The 19,071-nt window shown below is 37.3% G+C and overlaps 1 protein-coding gene across 1 annotated transcript in view; it reads right to left on the bottom strand.

Moving 5' to 3' along the window:
* LOC149839027 (Ypt/Rab-GAP domain of gyp1p superfamily protein) overlaps positions 1-6,110 on the bottom strand; it is a 54,129-nt gene extending 48,019 nt beyond the window's left edge. Inside the window, exon 1 of the mRNA XM_090002234.1 lies at positions 5,860-6,110. Within this exon, the coding sequence (XP_089858360.1) occupies positions 5,860-5,945 (86 nt within the window). The 5' untranslated portion in view covers positions 5,946-6,110. The remainder of the gene's footprint in view (positions 1-5,859) is intronic.
* Positions 6,111-19,071: the final 12,961 nt, after the last annotated feature.

Below are 19,071 nucleotides of genomic sequence, written 5' to 3'. Positions count from 1 at the left end.
AAGAATAATCCTAGCATTCTTGTTACCTCTTCTACTCAAGAAGATTGTGAAGTGGTTAATGTCGTGTCAAGACCGGGGAATAATGTGAAGACCTATAGACCTCCTCATTTCAAGAATCAAGGTCAAGGAGGAAATGATCGGTATGGCAAAAGAGACTATAGCAAATTGAATTGCCATTTTTGTAAAGAACCAGGGCATATCAAACCCATGTGCCCTAAATGGAAGAAATTAAATGCAACGGCTATGGCATCCCAATTGGAGGAACGACCTTCATCATCAAGTGGGTCTCTTTCTCTTCAACAAACCGTAGAAGCATTACAACATTTTCTCAAGGGAGGCATTTTCGGAGCCGCTATGTCATCTTCCTCCCCCCTCCGATAAGACATCTTGGCTTTTAGATTCCGGGGCATCTTTTCACATAACCCCAAGTACTTGTTCTCTTTCAAACTTTTCTAAAAATTCTCTTCCATCCTTTGTCTCAACCGCGGATGGAACACCTCTTGAAATCAAAGGAATAGGCAATTTTGAAAAACAAGATTTCTTTGTTCCAAAAATTCGTCTTATCCCAAAACTAAATTTAAATCTTTTTTCTGTCTCTCAACTCTCAAACCATGGTTGCGATATAAAATTTTCTTCTACTAAATGTTGGATACAGGATCGTCAGTCCGAGAGATTGATTGGGGAAGGCTCTAGGAGAGGAGACCTCTACTACGTTGATTTTCTTCAAGTTCCCAAGAGTCAATTTTGTAATGTTGTTCAAAACAAAGATATTCATGTATGGCATAAGAGATTGGGTCATCCCAATATTGTTAAAATCTTCTATTTGCCTTTTATTAAACATCTTTGTAAAAGTTATTTTTTATGTAATGAATGTATTCTTGGGAAAATGAAGTGTTGCTTTTTCCTCAAAGATCCATGTTTACGACAAAACCTTTTGAACTTGTCCATTCCGATGTATGGGGTCCGGCTCCTGTGATATCTAAGGGAGGATTTTCATACTATGTGATTTTTGTGGATGACTACACTAGGTTTTGTTGGATTTATTTTCTTAAACATAAACATGAAGTTTTTTCAACTTTTGAAAATTTTTATATGATGATTTTGAATCAATTCAATGGAAGCCTAAAAATTCTTAGGTCCAACTCATGAGGAGAATACCTCTCAAATGAATTCAAGAGTTATCTTGAAAGTTTTGTTATTCTTCACCAAAAATCTTGTCTGAAAACCCCTCAACAAAATGGGTTAACCGAACGAAAGCATAGGCATATCATTGAAACAACTAGGACTTTGCTCATTTCACAAAACATTCCAAAGAATCTTTGGGCTGAGGCAGCCCTTACCTCTGTCTATCTCATAAACAGACTTCCATCAAAAAAATTTAAGCAAAATTTCCCCCTTTGAAAAATTATACGAAAAGGAACCTGATTATAGCAGGTTAAGGGTCTTTGGGTGTAAATGTTTTGTTCTTATTGATAAGAATGACAAACTTTCCCCAAAGGCCATTCCTTGTGCTTTTCTTGGCTATTCTGAAACCCAAAAGGGTTTTCGTTGTTATGATGTCAAAAGTGATAAACTGTATGTTTTCAGAAATGTGAGTTTTTTGGAAAATCTTAGTGGCTTCGAAAATTGTGAATCTCATGATGAGAATGTAGATTATTCTTTTCTATTTGATCTACTAAGTAAAAACGCTGATACTAGTGATGATGAGTCAGATCAAAATGACTTCAGTGATGTTGAAACTGAGGAAAAAATTTCCTTGCTCTCTTCATCTCATCAACCTATTGATGAAAGATTACCTAGAGATCCTATCACCTATAGTCATAGAGACTGAAACACCTTTAGAAGTGCTCTTGAAAGATATGATAATGCTAGTCCAGGAGCTCCTCAGAGTGAAGTGATCCCCCGTAGAACCGAAAGAAGTAGAAAAGCTCCTTCTAGGTTCATTTCCTATGACTCTTTTTCACCTAAATATAGAGTCTGTCTTAGTGTCATTCATTCTTATATAAAACCTAGAAACTTTGAAGAAGCACGAAAGTGCCCTGAATGGATTACTGCAATGAATAATGAACTTGAAACTCTAAGAAAAGCCAAAACTTGGGAGTTTCAAAATCTTATTAAAGGTAAGAAAACAATAGGGTGTAGATGGGTTTTTAAAGTAAATACTAAAAGTGATGGATCTCTTGAGAGATATAAAGTTCGATTGGTTGCAAAATGATATAGTCAAGAGTATGGTATTGACTATGAGGAAACTTTTGCTCTTGTAGCTCGTATGGTCATTGTCTGATGTCTTATAACTGTTGCCTCTATTAACAAGTGGAACATCTATTAAATGGATGTTAAAAATTAGTGGGTTAAAAATAAAGGTGAAAATATGTTGCATATGAGATGATCATGCTTGTTTTATATCTGGAACCATACTTTTTCAGAGAGGGTCTAAGACTAGTTAACATCTTCCACATTCTTCAAAAACACACAAAACATGCAAGGCCTAAAACTCCAATTTCAGCTTCTGGCGTAACTTCATCATCATTAAACATTTAGAATACATGAATAGACAGAAAAGCCATCATTGATACATTTATTCGCTATAAGAAATATTAAACAAAAAAATGGATAAAACAAAAAAGAACAGTTGGGAATCAGGATCGAAGATATTTTCAACAAAAATCAAAAGAAAGATGAAAGGTTCATAGTAAAGCATAAAAGAAAAGAATGAAAAAACATTATCTGGTTGTGTACTCGAATGGGAGAGAAGGTGCACAAGGAGGAAGGACATGTGATAAGTCAACAGCATGGAGTAAGACATATTAAGGAAGGAGATAGGTAATGATTAGTTACCCAAATCAAACGAACATATCCAATGGTAACTATTTTCAATTGACGTCGTATGGAGGGATGTGATTCCAATTCCATTAATTTGGTGTTGATTGGATCAATTCCATTGACTTGAAGAGTAGAGACCACATTCTGATGTAAAATGTTCTGAAGTGGGAAGCATCCACTTTCAATTGAAAGTGAATCACTTCCACAGTTTCCAAATGCACCCTAAATGTTCTTTCATTCCTTTGCAACCAAATATAGCACTAGGATGCCTAAAGCTACCATGTTAACATTAATTTCTCTTTCTCCTACCTAACTAGTGAAAAGTATAATATTTACTTTTGTGGCAAAGAGGCCCTATCCAATTTTGTAAGAATTCTAAGAATTATTTTCCAAAAACAACATTGAATGATCTTTAGAAGATTGATACCACTTCCATTGGCCTTCGTACAATAAAGTGATGAAGAATTGATACCTACGTACAACAATATTACCTAGACAAATTTCAAATAAAACTCTTCCCACATGTACCTGTTTTTCTCAACTGTTATAATATAATCTCAATTGGGAGGGGCTAATGGCATTCATTTGGATTTACAAATTGGAAAGCCACAAGAATAAGACCAGAAAGCGATAACCTCCCAAACTGTTTCTATACAACAACAAAAACTACGCCTTCATCTCAAAACAATTGGGGTCGGCGATATGAACCAACAAAGAAAATCATTCTGGGTCTTCCACATGAATCCTTCTCCTCCAATCATTTTTATCCAATGCCATGTCCTCGGCGAGGTTAAAAGCATTCATATCCTTTCCTATCATCTCCATCCAAGTCTTCCTAGGCCTACCCCGACCTCTTTTAACTAATATATTTTCCCATTTCTCCATCCTTCTAACTGGAGCATCATTAGGCCTTCGCCGAATATGTCCAAACCACCGTAAACGATTCTCTCTCATCTTACTTTCAATGGGTGCAACGCCTACCTTCTTACGTATCTCCTCGTTCTGAATCTTATCTTTTATTGTATTTCCACACATCCATCTAAGCATACGCATCTCAGCTACACTCATTTTTTTGAATATGATGTCTCTTGGCAGCCCAACATTCTGTACCATATAGTAAAGCGGGCCTAATAGTTGTCCTATAAAACTTTCCCTTCAACCGCAATGGCATTCTACGATCGCACAACACTCCAGTTGCACTTTTCCATTTCATCCACCCAACCTTTATCTTATGATTTACATCTCCATCAATTTCTCTACACTTTTGAATGATAGATCCCAAATATTTGAAACAATCATCCACCGGTATTTCTTGCTCACTAAGCTTCACTACACTCCCATCACAACTTCGTTGCTTACTAAACCGACATTCCATATATTCTATCTTACTCTTACTGAACTTAAAACCTCTTGCTTCCAATGTCTGTCTCCATAATTCTAACTTAGCATTAACCCCAGCTCTAGACTCATCAATCAAAACGATATCATCAGCAAACAACATACACTACGGCACATTTTCTTGAATTAATCTCGTAAGCTCATCCATCACTATAGCAAATAGGAAAGGGCTTAAAGCAGATCCTTGATGTAACCCAACCGTTATAGAAAAATTGGTTGTCACCCCTCCACAAGTGCGGACATTGGTTACTACTCCTTCATACATATCCTTAATTATACTAATGTACTTGAGAGAAACACCTTTCTTCATCATTGTCCACCAGAGAACGTCCGTAAGTACTCTATCGTATGCCTTCTCCAAATGAATAAAAACCATATGCAAATCTTTGTTCCTCTCTCTATTTCTCTCAATAAGTTGTCTAAGAAGATATATAGCTTCCATAGTTGATCTTCCAGGCATAAAACCAAATTGATTCTCCGATATCATGACAACCTTCCTCAACCTAGACTCAATCACCTCTCTCAAACTGTTTCTATCAATGAAAATAAATTACTAGTTGCTATGTTATTCACATAAGACATGGTGATAATATCGCTAAGAAGAAGTACACACGTTTATGCACCTCCATTATGATCTTAATTATATAACCAGAAACATTCACCATATAGGAATATAAAAGTGAAATTTACCCTCTTTTCCAATCAGTTTCGCTACAGAACCTGCTGCTCTAGCTAACCGCCCACCCTTTCCAAGTGTTATTTCTATGTTATGTATGGCTGTGCCTCAATGGAAGTTAACAATTGGACAGACACACATGTCAATTTGCAATGCTATGAGGGAAATAAATCAACATTTGACTGGAACAAGCCAGGATATTGCGTTGGGGAGCAAAATGCCACATACAACTTATCCCAGTTGTCCAGACAAGTGGGCAGTGGGCACATCCAAATACCTTCTGATGTCAGTAGACAGATCAGAAGCAACATGTACCAAATTCGTCGATAGGAGTGAATCCCCAATGTTTCACTGCTTATTTTTAAATCATTTAACAATTAATAATCCACATGCGCCCAGAGAACAACCAACATATTACGAAAAAAAACACTCGTCTACACATCCACCGAAACTACAGAAATCAAATCTAACCCAAATTCTGAATCAAACAAATGAAACAGATAAAAAAAAAAGAAAAAAAGAAAGAGTACCAAACAGATCAACCACCCATCACAGTAAAGCTACATTAACAGATGTCTAGAAAACTAACAACAACCCACAAACATGCAGTAGAAACAGATCAAATAGATTGGAAGATGGTGAAAGCCTTTCATTTCTCTATGTGGTATGCCTTGAAAAAGGAATGTAACTATTTCAAAGGATAACCCATCCACCAAAAGTACTTGTCTTCATGAAATTGAAACGGATCAAACCCAGGCATGAGAGTTAAAAAGACAAATAGGTTGAAATCCGGCGAAATCAGTGAAAATCCTCCACTTCCCAAAATGGGTTTCAAAACATAATTTTTAACTAAACTAAAGCACGGCCCATCAAAGAATTCGCAATAATCAATGCGTTTTCTTCATGGAAACGGAAGGGATCCAAATGGGCAAATCTGAGTAGAGGAATTGGGGGGTTGTTACCCTTGCACATTTCTTAGAGTCTGATTGAACCTCCAGTCTAAATTGAGAGAGCTCTCCTTCTTCTCTTCATCCTTGTTATTCCTCATCCTCCGCGTCTGAAAGCTACGCACCTACCACCATAGTCTTCCCCTTCTCTTCCTCTTCTCTTTCTATAAGATCTCGTAATCGATCAGGAAAAGAGAGGACAAAAAAGAAGAAGAAGAATGATGATAAATGAATCAAAATTTTATGGCAACCCCTTGACCAACTCCTTTTGTCAATAAGCCCCCTTCAAATTTTTAATAATGATTTTGCTGTATTGGGTCCGGATCTTTTCAGGGTCCAAGACGGATCTAAAATTAAAGAGTATTTTTTTTACTCGGACAAACCGCCCAACGAGCAAAGACCTAGCCGTGCTGGCTCAGCCTGCTGTCCATGTTGGCGTAAAACTCCTAGCACTACTCCTCAACCTCAAGGAGTCGCCGAGCTTAGTCTTACGCAGGCGGGTAACACCAGTGAGATTTGAACCTAGACTGCCGTCAAACGGTCTAGGCCCATCCCACTACGCCAAACCCCTTGGGTCTAAAATCAAAGAGTATTGGAAACCATGATCTAGGCTAAAACTTGGCAACATAATACCGGACCCTGTACTATGAACGGAAAAAGATAAGTGGTAGGCTTTTATAATAATCTTTTTCGTAGATGGGAAAAGAGGAAATGGCAAGGGATGTTCATGTTGTTGGAACCATGTTTGGATCCAATAGGACAAACAGTGGATAAGGAACGAATACTAATTTCTACCATATACATATTGTACATATCCAACTCTCCTCTCATGCATATACAGCATGGACTTCTGCCATTATCTCTCTCTCAATAACACAATTGGATATGGTTTAGTTTTGGGTTTTTCCAACACCATGTCACTATTATCGATGGTGATTTGAAAACGCCATGATCTTCTTGTGATATTTTTAAATGCTGATATATTACTGGAAATTTGTACTATTTAAAAATTGTCACTAATATCTCTTTTTGCTTTTAGCATAACCAAGGAAAACCACCCTACCCGCACAGAAGGTGTAAAACCTTAGGTCCCCATTGTTTTCTAGGGATATACCTAGTATAACATGGTTTTCAAACTCATGACATCCCTTGAGCTTGATGATGTACACAAGTTACCCTCGTTTGTTGAACGAAAAATTATCACATTTTTTCTCAATATATAGCAGACAATCTCTCTCTCTCTCTCTCTCTCTCTCTCTCTCTCTCTATATATATATATATATATATATATATATATTAGCTACCTATTTCGATATGTGCCTAGCGAGCTTCAGAAGCTTTTTGTTTATAAGGTTTGAAAATCGGCAATCTACAATTTTGATAAACATTCAAGTTGATAAAAAATCATGTTTTTTCATGAAAAAATATGATTCAAATATCTTTTTGTAACAAATAGACTATGCTGAATGCATCCAAAAGGTAAGATTTGCAAAAAACAACCCTAAAAATCCCAGTTCGCTTGTGGTATGCTCCTAACTTAGGTAGGCACCTACTGCCAGTGTAATGCCTCAAGATTTTAACTTTTTTTTAATTACATAAAAAAAATGACAGCAAAAATATTTCAAAATATGATTCAAAACCTCAGATGGGTTACATACTACTCAACAACGATTATACTGAATTAAGAATGAGGATAACATGACACATGTAAAGTTTTTTTTTTAAGAACAAAATATTACAAAACTAACAATAATATCATGTATCTGAATTTAGTTCTCGATAAATGAAAATGATTTGTTCATTGACAGCGCCGCAGTATCCCACATCTGTTCTACATTGTATTCTTTACTTGAAATCGTCTGCCTATAAAAAGGGTCATACTTGTAAAAGCCTAGTAGGGATCCATATCAATTTCAAGTAAAAGCATAATATTTAACATTTATGATACAATGTTTACAAATCTAGAAATCACAGTAAATTTATATTATATATTTCAAAAATTCAACAGATATGCAAAAAACAACGAAAAAATATGATTTCAGAACATTAGTACGCTAAACAATAAGACAATTCAGATGTATGCATAGATTAATCAAAAGAAAGAACATGATTTAAGTTCAGTAACTCAATAATTAGTGTGAAAAAAAATCTTATGTTTTGATATTTAACCCCCACTGTGGATACTCACATGGGTAACTTCGAGTTGCATGTGAGACCGTACAAGAGTTTATTATGCTATGTATTTTAATACCCTGAACGACTAACTGACTATGTAACTCCACAAGGGACTGTCCAATGATTAGGAAAGTAGTCTACCCTGGGCAAAAAATAATGATGTGCCCTAACCTTTTGCAGAAATGTAAAAACTACCAACCTAGGAAATACTTGTGGTAGATTTTGTTTCCTATCTTTGATGACTAGGGACGTTGAGTCATTGTCACTCGATGAACATATTTCATTAACAATAATGTCAATCAAAGTTGTACCACTTACCATCTCCAAGGTAGGCATAGACCTACATGGGTGACAGAGAGTTTTTCTTTCTTAACAAGTGTTTTATTATTACATGTGTATCCCATGAGCATTTCAGGGCACCAAGTGCCCTTGTACTTCATCTAGGTAACTAACATTTAATGTTTCAGTAATATGTTTCTTCTTATCCAGTATTGTTTTGTCTCTTTTGGCGCTTAAGAGCACATCACTTATGAAATCATATTCCTTTGCTCGTATGAGCATTTCGCCTAAGAATGTGGATCCTTTTAAGTATATGTGTAAGCATGCATTATTTTATATTTCAAAATTGCTCTAGCATTATTAGCCCTTTATGAACACTTTGCCTTTGAAGGTGGATCCAAGTATCACATAAATCATGCATACACATTCCACACATAATATGATATTCAGTTCATATTATTGTGGTTCCTTTGAACCTTGGCTCTGTCTTGAGTCGAACTTATGTTTGCATGTCAAAATTCTTGGGCTTTACATATATATGCATCCATATGGCCCATAAGGTTTCATGAACCCTAGTTTGATGGTTTGATCTAATCATTTATGCGAGCATGAAATAATACGTGTAAAACTTGTGAATGATTGCATGTAAGCACTGACTATGAAAATTTATGATTTTATATAAGCTATTGCATGCGTGCATAAAGCAAGACATACAAGTCATTACACTTGATTTAAAAAAAAGGGTATATTGTACCAACACTTCAATTACATGAATAAGGAGCCAATTAAGTATGGGTTAACTTTTACCAAACATGAGTCAACCCTTGCTAAACAAAGTGATTTGCCAAAGTCATGAGTTGACTCTTGCAGTGCAGGAGTCAACCTTGAGGTTTCAGGGGTTGAGCCTATTATGGCATGAGTCTACCTTGTCCATAAACCAACTTAACTACACATGGGTAGACTTCCCTGGCGAAGAGTCAACCTTTCTATGCATTTGATTGAGCAGAGGTCGACTCAACTCTGCAGAAGTTGACCCTTGCTTAGGTCAGAAAAATAAGTAGGGGTCAATTCTCTCTTCAAGGGCCGACCCTTGTTGTAACATGCATTGGCTGAGGGGTCGACTCTTTCTATAGGAGTCGAGCCTTGCCTAGGTCAAAAAAATAAGCATAGGTCAACCCTTCAGATTGCAGAGAAAATGTAGGGGTCGACTGTTGTTCCAAAAGGTTGACCCTTATAGTAATATACATTGACTGGGAATCAACTCTCTCTCTCTCTCTCTCTCTCTCTCTCAGCAGGAGTCGACCCTTAAGAATGCCAGAACTTCAGGGGTCGACCATGTTAGAAGACTAGGGAGTGCAGGGGTCGACCTTGTCATAACACTAGGGAGTGCAGGAGTTGACTCTTTATTCAAGGGTCAACCCTTGCAACAATATCATATAAGCAGGGGTCGACTCCTTTCTTCAAGGGTCGACCCTGGCTGCCAATACACAGGCTGGGGGTCGACTTTCTCTGTAAGAGTCGACCCTCCAAAGTGTAAGGACCGTAGGGGTCGACCCTCTATAGGGCAGAGCTCAACATTGCCAAACCAAACACAACAAGGAACAGGGGTTGAGCCTTATAGACAAGGGTCGACCCTTGCTGCAAATAGGGAATTGACTCATTGCATGGCATGAGTTGACCCTGAGCAAGGCAAAGCTCAGTATTTTTTTGTATAAAATAAAATTTAAAACACAGTTTGTGAAATCACATGAAATTTACAAGCAAAATATTACACACAAACACATATGAGCATGGATCATACATAAACCATTGTATGCGAGAATGGATTCTACGTAAACTATTACATGTGAGCATGGATGAAGCACAAATCATTGCATAAGAACACATAATAGTACATATTTCTTCAAAATATCACATATGCAAGAATATTTTGCTCAAAGATAACAATTTCTTCATAAAATATTTACTTTCTTATTAAATATTCATAAAATATCTATTTTCTTGTAAACTATCTATTTTTCTTTGTAAAAGATTCATTTTCTAAAAAATATTCGTACAAGTAGATTAATAAAAAAATATCCGATCGTAAAGTCAAACATCATAAGTTTAGGTGCATTTGGTAGGAAGAGACCCTACCTTGGAGCATGTGTTGAATTTAAAGAGACGGAAAATTTTCAAAATATCCTGATTTTTTTTTTCTTCAAACAATATGTGAAGTGTGATTTGTCAGATGACGACCCGGATGCAATGGTGACTCGAGCTCTTCGGGTGAAGTGTAACTTGGTGAAGGGTTGGACCGAGTAAAGTGAAAGTGATATTAGCCGAACCTAGCTGGGGGACTCAACAAAACCAGGCCGAGGTGACCTAGGCTTGGAGGTGCGTGCATGTCTGATCGAGAAAGGGTACAGTGGGCGCAGAACCGAGTAGCTAGAAGGTCGAACCGAAGTGGAGATGGAGTCGGGTCATGTGAGCAGGGTGCAGTGGACAGCAGCTCGGTGCAAGGTGGTGAGACTGAGCCAAATCGAGTGGAGTTGGGGTTCAGTGAGGGATCGGGCAGAGGTTTGAATGGCAGCTCGCTCCTACAAGTCCACTTCGATAACAAAATAGGGACATCGGGTACTGCTTATGCTAGGTATAGACAACCATCAGTTTGTAACTTCCAGTGGATCTTCCCTTAAGAGATTAGACGTTACTCTTGCCCTTTGATCCTGACAAGGCTGCCAAAAAAAAAACAGTTTAGTGTTGAGCCTCTCCCTGACACAGTGTTGGGCTAGGAATTTAGCAGGCTATTAGGAAGAGAGAGAGAGAGAGAGAGTGAGAGTGGCGAGAGAGTGTAGGAGAGTAGGAGCTAAGCTCGACTGATGAAAAAAAACGAGAGGGAGGGGGGGGGGGGGGGCTTTAAATAGGGAGGGTAAGGGGCAAGCAAGAGACGTGGTTGGTCCTTGGTTAACAAATGTTAAAAGTGTTTAAAACACTTGTTAACTTTGCAAAACCGAGGGAGTAATACCATGAGTGACTTGGGAGGGAGGTTGTGGGTCTGGATCTTGGGTAATATCCAGATCCAGTTCAAACCCAACCAGATCTGGTCTAGTAGGTTGGGGTGTTCAGTCTCACTGACTAGATCTTAGTTAGTGGAACTAAACCCCGAAAACCCACTAAATAAATTGCTAATTAAATATTTTATGTAAATTTCAAATATCCAAAATTTATAAAAATATCGTGTACCTTACAACGATGCCGCTTCGCTTATATCCCTGAACTCATAAATATTCCCGATTTAGTTCACGATCATCGATTATGCCATTTTGATTAAAAATTTACCTTTTTCCCTTGGTGTGGTCAAGCATGGTTTGAGCTCATGCGAACTTCGATTTTGGCAAAATCACCATTGTTCTCTTCGAATTTTCGATGTTAACACAATTGTACATAAATTAGATATTTTTTAAAAAAATGTCTATAAATTATGGCTTTGTTATTACTTCAAATTGGATTAGATCCGAACTTAATTTAGCTTTTTAATTTAGATTCCCCATTAAATAATAATTTAGTAGGTCATTCGATAATCGGATTTCTCCTAAAATAAATATTATTAACTATAACCACTATATATCCAAGATTCAATGATTCAATATCTTTAATAAATACCAGAATATAAAATAATTTGATAATAATAGTTAATGATAATTAATTTTATTAATTCTACCAAAATAGTTTATTTATAATCCCAAAAAATTTGTGGTTGTTACGCCCTGTGATAGCAAACATTACCTCCATATATATATATATGCAATAATAAAGTTTTCCATTAAAGTGACACTAAACATGAGATTCCTTGTCAAATAACAACTATATAGTTATGTAGAAGATAAAATGAGAGTTGGGAGAATGCTTACATGCATGTGATATTTGTACATACACTATTAAAGAGGTATAGTCCAACCCTTTCACGATTGCATATCTAGCGTACATCCTATTAACAGGTAATCGGTATATCAATATTGATTAGAAATGAGATCTGTTATCAATGATACTAAGCACGCGTGAAGACTTACCTAATCACATAATATAACATGGTGCACATATTTGCTTTTTTCATTTCACCTTGAGCAAAGTATCAAACTTTTTCCTCGAGTTTAAGTACAGTTCTATATTTTAAAATAAAAAAAGAACAAGTTCTACTTGATCTTTTGCGAATTTGTCGTTTAGTTTGTGAATTTGCTTTTACAGGGTCCAAGTCCAAGTAACGTCAGGTTGGTTGGGTAAACCCAATCCAGTCACAGTCTTATTACATATATACCCACAAATCAAAAGATTTTCTTTGGGGTTTACTTAGTGTACATACTAATGCTTTACTTCTTCTTTTTTATTGTCCTATGCATGCTGAAAATCCCTAACATCTTTTTCATGTCCACTTGCTTATTTTCTCATTTCAACTGCCATAATTATTTTATGCACATGGGGGTGCATTATGCCCCCACATTTGGATGCTTGTTTCTTGAGGAAAGTTGGGCATGCAACATATCATTTGTTTTTGGAACCAATAATGAATGCACTAGAAAAGCAGATCATGTGTTGTGCTACATGGTGCCACTAACCAGCACTCAAAAGGACCCTCAATGTTTTGCATTGATACTGATGGATCAGATTCGGTGGAGCATTTTATCTGAATACAGCACATTATCGGATATGGATTTTTAAAATAGGATCCAAATATAGTTTTGTATTGGATTTGTACTTATATGATCAGCCTCATTCTTAATTCAATTTGATATATATTTTTTCCCACAAATCTATGTTTAGATTGAGAATGAATTTGATCATGTAAAATGTATAAGTTCAATCATTTCCCCTGATCTGGTATTACCATATGAAACTCTATTCAGATTAAACTCTACTGCATCAAGATCTAGTTTAAGTTCATTTTTGAATCAATTGAATCGGGTCCATATCAGATCTGTTTGCACCCTTAAGGACAGTTTGTATGTAAGTATCCAGTATGTGAACCAGACTGGGCAAAAATGCCTCCACCTGACACTCTTGGTCTGGATCCACATCAAACCGAATTCAATTCAGATTCAAACTGATCCATAGTGATATGTATGGTTGGCTGGATCGTGATCCATTGGGCTTGCCATGACCTCTTTCATGTTCAGTTCTTGTGGTTGGCAAGCCAATCCATGAGCAGCTCATTAAGCACAACCGAGTTAGGGTTTCGGCTGGGCTCAGCTTGTGAGAAAAACAACTTTGAACATCTGTCTCATGTTTGAATCTATTCTTCACAACTTTGAAATCCAGTCAAAACCTTTTTACACGAGCTAGCTTGTGTCCTGGTTCGGCTTGGCACGAGCCTGAGCATGATTCAATGGTAAATGAGTTGAGCCCGAACAAACCTGTTCAGTTTGTTTAGCTCGTTTAGCAGCCGCAAATGGCAGACCGTCAAGAGCCAGGAACAGAATGCCACATCTGTTATGTACCTTTCGAGTCTAATTAAGCAATTTAGTTGACCTGTCCAAGTCCTAGCCTGTGCTGTCAAACTTGAGTGTAGGTGAGATATTGATCCAGGCAATTGCACATCTAAGTATGTCCTTATATGTAAATACTTGCTGGATGTAGGCCTTGATCAAAGATGCTTTACACTGTCCAATCTGGATCCTCGATATACCCATTAATGTGCTTGAGGCGGATATGGTATACCATGTCCTAATCATGGATCAAGACACGCTCATGTTCATTGGTCTTTAAGTCCAACCAAATTGCAACTTGGCCATAACAGACATACTGAACCATTTGGGCTGGATCCAGATCAAACATGTGATGGATTCTGATACGAATTCAGTGTGGTCAAATGGGTCTCACTTGGAATCTAATGACCCACTTAAGTAACAGGCCATTGAGATAAGATTATTGTGAGCTCTTTTCACATTGCATTCCCAGTATGTTTGAGAATCCAATGAAACAGTTAGGGCTGGATAACGACTACCCAGAGGATGTTAAATTTTCAGCTCATGCCTCTGCAACAAAAACACTGAAGAGGTCTCGGTATTTTTATCAAGGATCTCCCCTGAAGCAAGCCGTAAAATGTCAATTCTTCTCACTTATTCTCTTGTCTTCACTACAAACACCCCGATCTAAGTCCCTATAGTGGTATTAGAACCAAGTTGCAGGTGTGTAATAAGGATGTCGCTGGTTAGCATTAAGGATGTCGCCAGAACTCCAAGTTGTCACTTCTGAAAAGACAGCATCCGACAACTTCTCGCATATGTGACGTTCTTGGCAGGCGACAACGACAACTTTATGAAGGGCCTCCGCAAGGTCAGCTCTGCCCACCCGCTGGTAGTGGCCATCCTCCCTGACATCCTGTAGAGCCACTGAAAAACCCTCCAGTCTCAGGGTTGCATCGTCCAACAGATCAAGCCTATCTCCCAACCGAAAAACTAGACTCGGGCTCATGGCACTAGTCCACCGATCTCTCGAAGTCGCTGTTGAGGAGCGACTACGACTCCGCACAGAACCTCGAGTCGAAGCAACGACGTTGTAGCTCATCAATGGCGCAGATGGTGGAGGGGCGGTGGTGCGAGCCACGCGCCCCGACGGTGCCATCACCCTCTTCGATGAGGCAGAGGATCTCCATGAAGATGAGCTCGTCGCAGGGGATGGCGATCGGTCTGTCGTGGTTATAGCCATACACCTCTTCATCCTATGTGTTTCAGCTCTACCTCCAGCACGTCTAGGCCTTCTCTGAGGACATCACCGACCATAGACCCCTCTGTTGGTGGAGCAGAGGAGGCTGAGGACCGTTCGCAGTTGTTGGACCCTTTACCACGATGACGACCACGGAGAAACCTGAAAATATTGGTGAAACAAAAAGAAAAAAATTAGGTTTTCCTGAAGGGTCGAGAACCCTCCGGGTTCCCCTCTTTTACAAAAAGTAGAAGGAAGGGATAAATTATTTTTTCAGGAAGAAAAGAGGGTTCAGATTGGCAAATGTATCAACAGAAGAAGCCATCCGGAGCCATGGCTGCAGTGGTTGCCTCTCAAAGAAGAAAAGGGATGGCCATCCAAACCTGCCCCACCACCGAAAAAGTTTGCCTCTAAAAGTATGAAAGGTGGAGGATATTGCAGTGTTAGAAGGGAGGAGCCCAAAAAGCTAGAGCAGTTGTGAATCGTTGATGATGGTCGGGAGGGATGCGACAGAAAGACGACAATGGAGGGTTAATAAAGATTCTATCGACATGCGCAAGCCCCACCTCGAGATACATAGGTTTTGCCATACGTAAAGGGAGGAGAAGGAATGCCAACTGAGATGATCCTCCCGTTGCCCTGACTCAGCTGGTCGATCAACAGAGTTTTCGACGAGTCAGTGGCGGTATAGGAGTACCCATCACCAGAGTCCTAGATCATCCTGCTTGGTGTGGTTATGACCTTCAGAAGGGTCCTCCTCTGGCTGGATTCCGATGAAAAAACTGTGGAGAAGTTGGTGTTGGAGCTCGTCTCATCGTGCGTCGAGGGACAAACAACGATCTACGAGTCATCGGATTGCGTCAGGAGGGTGCTGAAGGGGCAGCAGATAGAGATCACGCTGACGGTTTCACCGGAACCCAACAACTGTTGTCGAACTTCACGACAATGTCAGCGATAATGGTTACGACTATCACCTCCCATTCCTCACTCTGTTTTCGCTTCCCGTAAAAAGGGGGAAACCTTAATGAGTCTCCCTTTTATGGATAAAAAAAAGGTTTTGAAAAGGAGGTGCACATATCACCCCTGTCTTGTTCTTTTTTTTAGAAACCCTAAGGCAACTTTTGAAGGGATTTTTTTCTTCTTACGAGGGTAGGGAGAGCCAACACTGCATGACCCGGGACCAATTGAACCACCCCGAACCGAGACATGTTGATAAGGTCTATGGTGAGATCAGAGCAGATCCTTAGCTTTAGCCTCTGGCTCAGACGATCAAACAATATCCAAACAATTTTTTTTTTGTGTTTATAAAAAAACTGTGTTAATTTCCTTTTAAAGAACCGGTTCAGTTTAAAAAACCAGTTCAATTCTTCTTTACTCAATGGGTTCATAAAATGTTTTGATATTATTTTTTGAAATCTCTATTATTTTTTAGAATAGAGGCTCTAGTTTTTTAAAATTCTAAAAATAAGCTTGTCTTCTGGTTAATACACGAGACAAGGACACATTTTCTGAAATTACAAAATACCACTTGGAGTTTTCTGTTTAACTCAGAGTTTTTAAATATTATGTTCTGGATTGTTGATTTTACCCAGAAATGTTTTTTACTTTTTTTATTTTGCAGAAGAGTGGTTCTGGTTAGCAAGAATAGCTCAAACAGGTTTGGACCTGGACTGGAACAAGCTATTCAGGTAGCTTCTTATAAACTTGGTTGGATCTAGTAAATTTTTTGGACCTATTTATGAATTGGTTTATATCTCTATATTAATATTTTTGGATCCAGAAATATTGTGTCTGCATATGCTTTTATTACATGCATTAATATTTTGTTCATGTCAATATCTGAACCGAGTATGGGTTTGATCCAATTTTCTTTTATATAGATCAAGTTTAATTATAAGATCTATTGTTTGGGTCAAGTTTCGATCTGATCGGTATTAGATCAGATGTTTGGATCTAGTAAGGTGTTGCAGACCTTGGTTTGATCTAGTAAAATATTTTGGATCTGCTTTAACTTATATGGTTCTGGATAGATGAAAATGAGAATACGTTCAAATTGATTGAGTATAGATTCAATTGAATGAGTTTAGATTCAAGCAATGTTATTGGATCTTGTTGAACTTGAACAGATCTAGTGATGGGTTTAAAAACCAGGATATGAGATATGGATCTAGTTTTGATTCAAATTTATGATTGGATTCGGTTGAGTGTCATGCTCGGATATGAAATATGGATCGAGTTTGATCTAGTTTTGTGATGGATCCAAATAAGTATGGATCTAAAATTGATTCAGAGATAAATCTAAATATATATACATGTACTATATGAATTTAGATTTGATCCAAGTTCTATGTTGAATCTGGATAGTATCAGGCCGGATATTTGGATCTTATAATGATATATATTTTGTATGGATCCGAGATTGACACGGTTAGATCCAGATAAGTAAAATGTTGGATGTATAATATGGATCCATTTGTATTTGAAATATATGATTTTGGATATGAATTTGAATTATAATCAAATTCTATTTGATTCATGATTTTATTTAATCTTATATGAAGATCCATTTTAATAGGGATCATGTTAAACTTGATGGATAACATCTCAAGCCGGTTTTGGATATGGACTCTTATAAACCCAATAAATATATATATATATATATATATATATATATATATATATATATATATATATATATATATATATATATATATATATATATATATGGATCCTGTAATTGATTTGAACTTAAATGTTCAAACTTATGGTTTGATTAAAGCCTTGTAATTGGCTTATCATATTTGGCATATCCAAATGATATAATAGATCTGACGCATATCCAAATTGGATTTGGGTATGAGATTTATTACTTACTTCTTGATGAAAAAATGACCTAGTTTGCGAATAACCTCATAATAGAGATATATCATGAAGGAGAAATCCAACTAGTGCATGTAAAACTACATGATGTCATGGCTTAATGCAAATATTGTATAAATGCAATGCATTGAAAAAGTGAAGGCAAAATTATAATTTTATACATGCATGTGAAGATATTTATGTGTATATAATGATAAATAATAATGCTTCCTATGGTATGTTTGTATAAATACATAAAGGAATATTTTGTTTTCATGCATAAAATGCCATGTGATATTGATGAGTCATATTTATAACTATTTGGATCTATATATGCTGATCTAAAATGATCAGATAGTGATTAATATGTGATAATGCATATGGAAAGTGAGAGTACAAGATTTGAAAAGTTTGAGTATTTGCTATGTTTGGCAAAACATATTTTATGAATTAATAAATTCTATATTACTCCGTTTGTGTGCATGCCTCTGATATAGTCATAGAAGAGTCAAAGAACCCCATGACTATGTGGGACCCACACTATAATGTATTAATGGATTGCATGACTTAGTATGCAATGAATGGTGAATACTTGAAATCTATGGCATGGTAAAAAAATAACGTAGTTTGTTAACAGTCTCATGATAGAGATATATGATAAAGAAGAAATTTAACTGGCGTATGTAAAACTTCATAATGTCATGAGTGTAATACATAATGTACTGGTTATGCAAAAATGCTGGTATTTATGTCAAGGTGAGAGATGATGGATCATGTTACAGACCCAATGTGGCCAAATGTGTATCACTTGAAATCAAATAACTCACTTGAGTAGTGGGCCATTGAGATAATTGCTACTTGGATTATGGTGGGCTCTTTCAACATGTTTGAGAGTTCAATGAGACAATTAGGTCTGGATAACGGCTACCCAAAGGAGGTTAAATTCATAACCCCTGCTTTTGCAGCATAACACTGAAGTGGTCTCGATATTGCTATCGAGGATCCTCCCTGAAGCAAGCTGTAAATCTCAATCTATTCTCACTTATTCTCTTGTCTTCACGAGAAACACCCTGATCCAAGTCCCTACAACATGAACCCATTGACCAACGTACCCCCTTATTTTCCTAAAAAGATCAAATGTAATGTGATTGCATACTTTTAGTGTGCCGCTACAACTGATCACCCTCCATCTTGTGAAAAATTGAGGTGCAATATAATTGCACACATATTTGT

This window comes from Nuphar pumila, chromosome 4, assembly GCF_984573655.1.
Source record: "Nuphar pumila chromosome 4, dmNupPumi1.hap1.1, whole genome shotgun sequence".
Taxonomy (NCBI): Eukaryota; Viridiplantae; Streptophyta; class Magnoliopsida; order Nymphaeales; family Nymphaeaceae; genus Nuphar; species Nuphar pumila.
Note: the sequence above shows the minus strand (reverse complement) of the source record. Positions and strands in the feature narration are given on the sequence as shown.